Source organism: Cetorhinus maximus, unplaced genomic scaffold (assembly GCF_964194155.1).
Source record: "Cetorhinus maximus unplaced genomic scaffold, sCetMax3.hap1.1 HAP1_SCAFFOLD_2399, whole genome shotgun sequence".
NCBI classification, from domain to species: domain Eukaryota; kingdom Metazoa; phylum Chordata; class Chondrichthyes; order Lamniformes; family Cetorhinidae; genus Cetorhinus; species Cetorhinus maximus.
This window is the reverse complement of record NW_027598338.1, coordinates 32,501-42,796: the sequence shown is the minus strand read 5'-3', so window position 1 is coordinate 42,796 and position 10,296 is coordinate 32,501. Positions and strand designations below refer to the sequence as shown.

The 10,296-nt window shown below is 60.4% G+C and overlaps 1 protein-coding gene across 1 annotated transcript in view; it reads left to right on the top strand.

Annotated features, from left to right (window-relative positions):
* Positions 1-629: 629 nt before the first annotated feature.
* LOC144677321 (uncharacterized) overlaps positions 630-10,296 on the top strand; it is a 14,363-nt gene continuing 4,696 nt past the window's right edge. Inside the window, exons 1-5 of the mRNA XM_078537460.1 lie at positions 630-740; positions 4,222-4,342; positions 5,126-5,318; positions 6,492-8,863; positions 9,944-10,121. Of these exons, the coding sequence (XP_078393586.1) occupies positions 676-740; positions 4,222-4,342; positions 5,126-5,318; positions 6,492-8,863; positions 9,944-10,121 (2,929 nt within the window). The 5' untranslated portion in view covers positions 630-675. The remainder of the gene's footprint in view (positions 741-4,221; positions 4,343-5,125; positions 5,319-6,491; positions 8,864-9,943; positions 10,122-10,296) is intronic.

The window sequence follows — 10,296 nt, the reverse complement described above, 5'->3', positions numbered from 1 at the left end:
TCCAAACGAAACGGAGGGGACGGGCAAAGCTCGAAAAAGATGGCCGCCGAAGGCGGAGGCACCGCCAGCGTCACTTGCCCCTCAATAAGATGGCCGCGTCGAACCAACTGCCCGTGCGAAAGGGGCTCGGGAACCCCTCACAAAGATGGCCGCCTGTCCCATTCAAAACCCGTCGAGGGAACGGCCAACCACTCCTCCCCTCACAAAGATGGCCGCCGCGCCCATTCAATAGGGCAGGGAAGGGCCCTTCACAAAGATGGCCACCCGGCGCGCTCAAATCAATGGGCTTAGGCCCCCTCACAAAGATGGCCGCCAGGCCCTAGGCCAAAGCAAAGCGACAGCGCATTGCCCCTCACCAAGATGGCCGCCCCGCCCCCTTCACACCGACAGGGGCTCGGAGCCGCCCAGAGATGGCCGGAACCAGGGCCCCGTCCACACCCCCCTCCCTAACCACCCCCACCACCCCGGCAACGCCCCTCACAAAGATGACCTCCGCACCCTTTCAAAACAACGAATGTGGGGGGGGTGTATGCCCCTCACAAAGATGGCCACTGGGCGTGGCCAAGCCCCCACCCTCTCCCAAGGCGTCGCCCCATTGGCCAGGGCCGGAAGGGTGGAAGCCTTCCCTCCCTCCCGATTGGACGGCCGGGTTCGGGCGCCAAAAGCGGCGGCAAAATGGCGGCGGAGGGTCGGATGGACAAGTTCGTCTGGGGCCTGGTCCGGGGCGGCGGAGCCTTAAGGTAAAGAGAGAGGAGCCCCCCACAGGGGCCTAAACACCGCCACAGGGGACCAGACACCGCCACAGGGGACCAGACACCCCCACAGGGGGCCAGACACCCCCACAGGAGACCAGACACCCGCCAGACACCCTCACAGGGGGCCAGACACCCCCACAGGGGGCCAGACACCGCCACAGGGGGCCAGACACCGCCACAGGGGACCAGACACCCCCACAGGAGGCCAGACACCGCCACAGGAGGCCAGACACCCCCACAGGGGACCAGACACCGCCACAGGGGACCAGACACCCCCACAGGGGACCAGACACCGCCACAGGGGACCAGACACCGCCACAGGGGGCCAGACACCGCCACAGGGGGCCAGACACCCCCACAGGGGACCAGACACCCCCACAGGAGACCAGACACCCCCACAGGGGGCCAGACACCCCCACAGGGGGCCAGACACCGCCACAGGGGGCCAGACACCGCCACAGGGGACCAGACACCCCCACAGGAGGCCAGACACCCCCACAGGGGGCCAGACACCCCCACAGGAGACCAGACACCCGCCAGACACCCTCACAGGGGGCCAGACACCCCCACAGGGGGCCAGACACCGCCACAGGGGGCCAGACACCCCCACAGGAGACCAGACACCCGCCAGACACCCTCACAGGGGGCCAGACACCGCCACAGGGGGCCAGACACCGCCACAGGGGGCCAGACACCCCCACAGGGGGCCAGACACCGCCACAGGAGACCAGACACCGCCACAGGGGGCCAGACACCCCCAACCACACACCCCCCCCCCCTCCCAAAACAGGGGACCAGACACCCCCAACCACACACCCCCCCCCCCTCCCAAAACAGGGGACCAAACACCCCCCCCCACCACATAGGGGACCAGACACCCCCAAACCCCCCCCCCCCCCAACAACACACAGGGGAGCAGACACCCCCCCAAACTGCCCCCAGGGGATCAGACACACTCCAAAACCACCCCCCCCAACATATATCAAATATAATCCCCTGTGTGTGTGCGACTGGAGATAAAATTCAACTAAATATAGAAAAGTATATTTTAGCTTTTTGTTTTTATATTTAAACTAACCCTGTGTGTGTGTGGGGGGGGGGACTGGAGCACACGATCTATTGAGCCGACAGTGTGGCTCACTTATACGTGCTCGAAGGTACGTACATTAACACACAGGGGCCCTGCTCTTTGCAGACAGAAGGAACGAGCGCACACACACACACACTGCGCCTCCTGGCGGTTCACCGTCAGGTCCCAGTGAACTGGTGCCCTGCCCCGTGGCAACACCTGCATCGGTCAGACCCGATCAGCACACTCTCTTCTCGTGCGGTGTAAATTGTTGTTCCGTTCACAGTTCGGAACTGTCCTGACGAGCGCAAGATTAAAAGCTTTGACAGCGCGCCTCATTTTACAGCACCACCCAAGTCCTGTACTACCAAATAACTACAAATATATACAAATCTGTCAAGCAGAGCGGCCTGTGTGTGTGTGTGGGTGGCTGGAGTTAACATTACTGCGTATATAAAGATGTTTGAGTATCTCACCCTCTCTGTGATTGTTGTTTTGTAGCATTAAGATGCTGGACAGCAGCAATATTCATGCACAACTAGTCACCAAGACACGTAAGGAGATGTTAGGGACCTGCAAACAAACGATTGCCAGAGAGGTCGGTCTGAAGAGGAGAGAGAGAGAGAGAGGGAGAGGGGGACGGAGAGGTTTAAAGAGGGAATCCCAGAGCTTAGGGGCCCCCCTCCCAGGCAGCTGAAGGCCCGGCCGCCAATGGCGGAGCGACGGGAATCGGGGGATGCTCGAGAGGCTGGAATCGGAGGAGCGCAGAGATCTCGGAGGGTTGTAGGAAGTTAGAGAGATAGGGAGGGGTGTAGGGGGGCTGGAGGAGGTTACAGAGATAGGGAGGGTTGTAGGGGCTGGAGGAGGTTACAGAGATAGGGAGGGTTGTAGGGACTGGAGGAGGTTACAGAGATAGGGAGGGGTGTAGGGGCTGGAGGAGGTTACAGAGATAGGGAGGGTTGTAGAGGGCTGCAGGAGGTTACAGAGATAGGGAGGGTTGTAGAGGGCTGGAGGAGGTTACAGAGATAGGGAGGGTTGTAGGGGCTGGAGGAGGTTACAGAGATAGGGAGAGGTGTAGGGGCTGTAGGAGGTTACAGAGATAGGGAGGGTTGTAGGGGCTGGAGGAGGTTACAGAGATAGGGAGGGGTGTAGGGGCTGGAGGAGGTTACAGAGATAGGGAGGGGTGTAGGGGGCTGGAGGAGGTTACAGAGATAGGGAGGGTTGTAGAGGCTGGAGGAGGTTACAGAGATAGGGAGGGGTGTAGGGGCTGGAGGAGGTTACAGAGATAGGGAGGGTTGTAGAGGCTGGAGGAGGTTACAGAGATAGGGAGGGTTGTAGAGGCTGGAGGAGGTTACAGAGATAGGGAGGGGTGTAGGGGCTGGAGGAGGTTACAGAGATAGGGAGGGGTGTAGGGGGCTGGAGGAGGTTACAGAGATAGGGAGGGTTGTAGAGGGCTGGAGGAGGTTACAGAGATAGGGAGGGGTGTAGGGACTGGAGGAGGTTACAGAGATAGGGAGGGTTGTAGGGGCTGGAGGAGGTTACAGAGATAGGGAGGGTTGTAGGGGCTGGAGGAGGTTACAGAGATAGGGAGGGGTGTAGGGGGCTGGAGGAGGTTACAGAGATAGGGAGGGGTGTAGGGGCTGGAGGAGGTTACAGAGATAGGGAGGGTTGTAGGGGCTGGAGGAGGTTACAGAGATAGGGAGGGGTGTAGGGGGCTGGAGGAGGTTACAGAGATAGGGAGGGGTGTAGGGGGCTGGTTCCCGGTGGGGGGATGAGGGGGATTCAGTCCGTGTGGGAGAGAGAGACCGGGAGAAGCTGGGATCGTTCTCCCCGGAGCGGAGAAGGTTAAGGGGGGGAGATTGAATCGAGGGGGTTCCCGATCGGGAAGGGGGTTGGGATCGAGGGAGTCAGTGAGAGGGGGGAAACTGTTCTCGGTGGCAGGAGGGGTGGGGAAACCCGAGGGACAGGGATTGAGGGAGATCGTGGACGGGGAGAGATGGGGAAAGGTTTTATTTGGGACCCAGCGAGTTGCTGGGATCTGGGAGCAGATTCAATAGGAACGCTGGGAATGGGGGAATGGGAGAAACACTGGGAGGGGGAACATCCACAGGGATATGGGGAGGGGAGGGGGAGAGGGGAAGGGAGTGGGATTAATGCGATAGATCGTTCAGAGCCGACACCACACGAGGGGCAGAATGGCCTCCTCTTGCCTGGTAAGATGCTACGATGGCCCCAGCGCCCTGCATGTCCCACAGCTTGTCCTTGCCAGGGGTGTTGGGTTGTGGGTGGAGGGCGTTGTGGATAACAGGGGGTGTCCGGAACGGGATTGGGGAGGGGGTGTGGGGCGAGACAGAGCGGGTTCCAGGTCACTTCACCCTTGCTTTGCCCTTGTCGCAGCGACCTGACCCACTCCATCGTCAAGGTCAAGTACCAGCAGCACGTCAAGAAGGACTCGCTGACCAAGGAGGAGAAGCTGGGCCTGAAGCGGGCGGTGGAGCGAGCTCTGCTGGCGTACCAGGTCAGTGAGGGAGAGCCCTGCTCGCCGCTGGGGCTGGCTGGCTCGCGCACAGGAAGCTCCCACGGTCAGGCAGGGTCAGGATGACCCAACGCACCCGTCCCTGCCCTGACGCCGGTTCAGGGATCGATAGCGTTCCCTCAGCACTGACCCTCCGACAGTGCGGCGCTCCCTCAGCACTGACCCTCCGACAGTGCGGAGCTCCCTCAGCACTGACCCTCCGACAGTGCGGCGCTCCCTCAGCACTGACCCTCCGACAGTGCGGCGCTCCCTCAGCACTGACCCTCCGACAGTGCGGCGCTCCCTCAGCACTGACCCTCCGACAGTGTGGCGCTCCCTCAGCACTGACCCTCCGACAGTGCGGCGCTCCCTCAGATCTGACCCTCCGACAGTGCGGTGCTCCCTCAGCACTGACCCTCCGACAGTGCGGCGCTCCCTCAGCACTGACCCTCCGACAGTGCGGCACTCCCTCAGCACTGACCCTCCCACAGTGCGGCGCTCCCTCAGCACTGACCCTCCGACAGTGCGGCGCTCCCTCAGCGCTGACCCTCCGACAGTGCGGCGCTCCCTCAGCACTGACCCTCCGACAGTGCGGCGCTCCCTCAGCACTGACCCTCCCACAGTGCGGCGCTCCCTCAGCACTGACCCTCCGACAGTGCGGCGCTGTGCGAGTTGACTTCATCCTCGTTCCCCTCCCGAGTCCCCGGCGGGTATGAATGGGCCAAGTTCCCCTTGACCGCCTGGCCTGTCCTGGATCTGATGCCCGTTGATCTGTGTTTATCCAAGGCCAGTGATTCCAGTGATGATGAGCCCCTGAGCAAGAAGGCCGAATCCCTCAGGAAGCAGAGGTCCCAGGAGTGCACATCACGGAAGCGCTCCCGATGTTCCAGCGGCAGTGATGGCGACGCCAAAGGCAGCCCCTCCTCAGCTTGCAGGCCGCAACTGGGCAAGAGAACGCGAGCGGACTCCCCTGGCTCAGGTAAAACCCTGCATGTCCACCCCACCCCTCTCATCGCTCCCTATCACTTCCCCCATCTATGTGTACACCTGTCTCAGTCTCTCGCCCGCTCTCTCTCTCGGTCTCTCGCTCTCTCTCTCGGTCTCTCGCCCGCTCTCCCTCTCGGTCTCTCGCCCGCTCTCTCTCTCAGTCTCTCGCCCGCTCTCTCTCTCGGTCTCTCGCTCTCTCTCTTTCGGTCTCTTTCTCTCTCTCTTTCGGTCTCTCGCTCTCGGTCTCTCGCCCGCTCTCTCTCTCAGTCTCTCGCCCTCTCAGTCTCTCGCCCGCTCTCTCTCTCGGTCTCTCGCTCTCTCTCTTTCGGTCTCTTTCTCTCTCTCTTTCGGTCTCTCGCTCTCGGTCTCTCGCCCGCTCTCTCTCTCGGTCTCTCGCCCTCTCGGTCTCTCGCTCGCTCTCTCTCTCGGTCTCTCGCTCGCTCTCTCTCTCGGTCTCTCACCCGCTCTCTCTCGGTCTCTCGCCCGCTCTCTCTCTCTGTCTCTCGCCCGCTCTCTCTCTCTGTCTCTCGCCCGCTCTCTCTCTCGGTCTCTCGCCCGCTCTCTCTCGGTCTCTCACTCTCTCCCTCTCGGTCTCTCGCTCTCTCTCTCCGTCTCTCTCTCTCTCTCAGTCTCTCACTCTCTCTCTCTCGGTCTCTCGCTCTCTCTCTCCGTCTCTCTCTCTCTCTCGGTCTCTCTCTCTCTCTCTCGGTCTCTCGCTCTCTCTCTCGGTCTCTCGCTCTCTCTCTCTCGGTCTCTCGCTCTCTCTCTCGGTCTCTCGCTCTCTCTCTCGGGTCTCTCGCTCTCTCTCTCAGTCTCTCGCCTGCTCTCTCAGACTCTCCGCCTCCCCCTCGCCCTCTCAGTGTGGGTCAGCGAGCGCTGGGGTGACGGGTGAAGGGGACTCGGTTCGAGTTCGGACACGCGGGGAGCAGCGGAATTTGGGACGACCTGAAGTTTACGGAGGGTCGAGTGTGGGAGAGCAGCCGGGAGAGTGGCTGGGATAGTCGAGTCCGGAGGGAACGAGGGTGCGGACGAGGGCTTTGGTCACGTGTGTAGATGAGTTGGTTTTAAACACCCACACACACACCGCTGTCCACCCTCTCCCTCCGCTGCAGCTTCCCCCTCCCTGACGACTCACTTTCCCCCTTGTGCCTTTTTGTTTTAATAGACCGGGGTCGCCGATCGAGCGGGTCACCCTGCAGCCGGAGCGGAGACGCGGATCAGAGCGAGAGACCATCCCGACGCAGCTCGGCGTCTGCGGGCGACGAGGAGCCGGGATCCCCCAGGGCAGAGCCGGGAGACAGGGGGGGAACGACAGCCAGCGAGGGCCAGGGGGTCAAACCCCATGGCAACACCACCGACAAACCGGACAGCGATGAGAGAGGCCTGACCCGACTGGGGGAGCGGGGGCCCAGCCGGAAAGCCAAGGCAGGGGTGCGGGTGGACCTCAGGCCCACGCCCGGGAGCAAGGACAGCGACCAGGGAGAGGGCGGCCAGAGAGGAGGGGCGCAGACCCAGCGGAGGGAGAACAGAACCGAGCCGGAGGAGGTCGGCCCGGGAAACACCAGCCAAAGCGGATCTGATTCGAGCCAGGGTGACCGAGGGTCGGCGAGGGGGAGGACGAAGGCGGGAGCGGAGCTGAGAAAGGGGAAGAGTGTTCAGGAGAGTCGACGCAAGGGCAGCAACAGACAGAAGCCCAAAGTGCCTGATGACGATAGCTCCCAGAGTGAGGATGAAGAAAGCGGTGAGGGTGACAGAGGGTCGACGAAGGGGAGGACGAAGACGGGAGCGGAGCTGAGAAAGGGGAAGAGTATTCAGGAGAGTCGACGCCAGGTCAGCGGCAGACAGAAGCCCAAAGTGCCTGAGGATGGGGGCTCCCAGAGTGAGGATGAAGAAAGTGAAGAGGGTGACCGAGGGTTGACGAAGGGGAGGATAAAGGCGGGAGCGGAGCTGAGAAAGGGGAAGAGTGTTCAGGAGAGTCAGCGCAAGGGCAGCAACAGACTGAAGCCCAAAGTGCCTGATGACGAAAGCTCCCAGAGTGAGGATGAAGAAAGCGGTGCGAGTGAAGAGGGTGACAGAGGGTCGACGAAGGGGAGGACGAAGGCGGGAGCGGAGCTGAGAAAGGGGAAGAGTGTTCAGGAGAGTCAGCGCAAGGGCAGCAACAGACTGAAGCCCAAAGTGCCTGATGACGAAAGCTCCCAGAGTGAGGATGAAGAAAGCGGTGCGAGTGAAGAGGGTGACAGAGGGTCGACGAAGGGAAGGACGAAGGCGGGAGCGGAGCTGAGAAAGGGGAAGAGTATTCAGGAGAGTCAACGCAAGGGCAGCAACAGACAGAAGCCCAAAGTGCCTGAGGACAGGAGCTCCCAGAGTGAGGATGAAGAAAGCGGTGATAGCGAGAGTGATGGAGGGCCAACGAAGGGGTGGACGAAGACGGGAGCAGAGGTGAGAAAGGGGAAGAACGTTCAGGAGAGTCAGCGCAAAGGCAGCAACAGACAGAAGCCCAAAGTGCCTAATGATGGGAGCACCAAGAGTGAGGATGAAGAAAGCGGTGCGAGCGAGAGTGAAGAGGGTGACAGAGGTTCGACGAAGAGGAGGACGAAGGCGGGAGCGGAGCTGAGAAAGGGCAAGGGCAGCAACAGACAGAAGCCCAAAGTGCCTGAGGACGGTAGCTCCCAAAGTGAGGATGAAGAAAGCGGCGAGAGTGAGGGCGACAGAGGGTCGGCGAAGGGGAGGACGAAGGCGGGAGCGGAGCTGAGAAAGGGGAAGAACATTCAGGAGAGTCAGAGCAAGGGCAGCAACAACAGACAGAAGCTCAAAGTGCCTGAGGACGGGAGCTCTCAGAGTGAGGATGAAGAAAGTGAAGAGGGTGACCGAGGGTCGGCGAAGGGGAGGACAAAGGCGGGAGCGGAGCTGAGAAAGGGGAAGAACGTTCAGGAGAGTCAACGCAAGGGCAGCAACAGACAGAAGCCCAAAGTGCCTGAGGACGGGAGCTCCCAGAGTGAGGATGAAGAAAGTGAAGAGGGTGACCGAGGGTCGACGAAGGGGAGGACGAAGGCAGGAGCGGAGCTGAGAAAGGGGAAGAGCGTTCAGGAGAGTCGACGCCCGGTCAGTGGCAGACAGGATTCAGACGGACGGAGCTCTGGGAGTGAGGAGGGGGAAGACTCGGAGACGCCGGCCGGACCCAAGACCCAGGCCCAGCGAGGAAAGAGGGCAGAGGGGAAGCAGGGAGCGGGGAGGAGGAGCGGGGCGAAGACCGGGCCCAGGGGAAGGAAGAGCCAGACCCCTGCCCAACGCCAGTCGGACTCGGAGGACGGGTCATCGAGCGAGGACAAGGGGCCATCGCGCAAGGTGGCGCCCGGTAAGAGGGGAAGAGAGCGCTCAGGAGAGGAGTGCTCCGACAGCAGGAAATCCACCTCCGCTGGCGAGGAGCAGACAGCGAGCGGGGCGGAGAGCGAAGACACCACCAGCGGCGAGAGCGAAGGAGACGGGGAAAATGTTTCACCAAACGCAGCAAGAAAACACGGCAAGAAACCACCCAAGGTGAGCGCTGTCCCCCTCCCCGATCACCCTCCACACCGTCCCCATCAAACACTCCCAGGACAGGTACAGCACGGGGTTAGATACAGAGTAAAGCTCCCTCTACACTGTCCCCGTCAAACACTCCCAGGACAGGTACAGCACGGGGTTAGATACAGAGTAAAGCTCCCTCTACACTGTCCCCATCAAACACTCCCAGGACAGGTACAGCACGGGGTTAGATACAGAGTAAAGCTCCCTCTACACTGTCCCCATCAAACACTCCCAGGACAGGTACAGCACGGGGTTAGATACAGAGTAAAGCTCCCTCTACACTGTCCCCATCAAACACTCCCAGGACAGGTACAGCACGGGGTTAGATACAGAGTAAAGCTCCCTCTACACCGTCCCCATCAAACACTCCCAGGACAGGTACAGCACGGGGTTAGATACAGAGTAAAGCTCCCTCTACACTGTCCCCATCAAACACTCCCAGGACAGGTACAGCACGGGGTTAGATACAGAGTAAAGCTCCCTCTACACCGTCCCCATCAAACACTCCCAGGATAGGTACAGCACAGGGTTAGATACAGAGTAAAGCTCCCTCTACACCGTCCCCATCAAACACTCCCAGGACAGGTACAGCACGGGGTTAGATAGAGAGTAAAGCTCCCTCTACACCGTCCCCATCAAACACTCCCAGGACAGGTACAGCACGGGGTTAGATACAGAGTAAAGCTCCCTCTACACTGTCCCCATCAAACACTCCCAGGACAGGTACAGCACGGGGTTAGATACAGAGTAAAGCTCCCTCTACACCGTCCCCGTCAAACACTCCCAGGACAGGTACAGCACGGGGTTAGATACAGAGTAAAGCTCCCTCTACACTGTCCCCATCAAACACTCCCAGGACAGGTACAGCACGGGGTTAGATACAGAGTAAAGCTCCCTCTACACCGTCCCCATCAAACACTCCCAGGACAGGTACAGCACGGGGTTAGATACAGAGTAAAGCTCCCTCTACACCGTCCCCATCAAACACTCCCAGGGCAGGTGCAGGTTCCTTGCCTGATGTGTGCTGACCTCTGGGCGATGTCTTTGCAGGGGAAGTTAAACGAGAAGGAGACTGGGAAGGAGGAGCATCCCACCATTAAGCGGCTGAAGCGTTGTATTATCACATGTGGAGCTCATCGCAATTATAAGAAGCTGTTTGAGAATTGTCGCAGCAACAAGGCGAAGATTCGAGTACTACGCCAGGAGCTGGAAGACCTGGGCATTCAAGGTGATCATGGCCTCATATCCTTTAAAACATCTGTTCTCGTACAGTCATAGAGGCCTCCAGCACAGATAAAGGCCCTTCGGCCCATCGAGTCTGCGCCGGTCAAACTAGTCCCTAACTATTCTCATCCCATTTTGCAGCACTCGGCCCAGTGACAGAGAGACACAGACACAGAGAG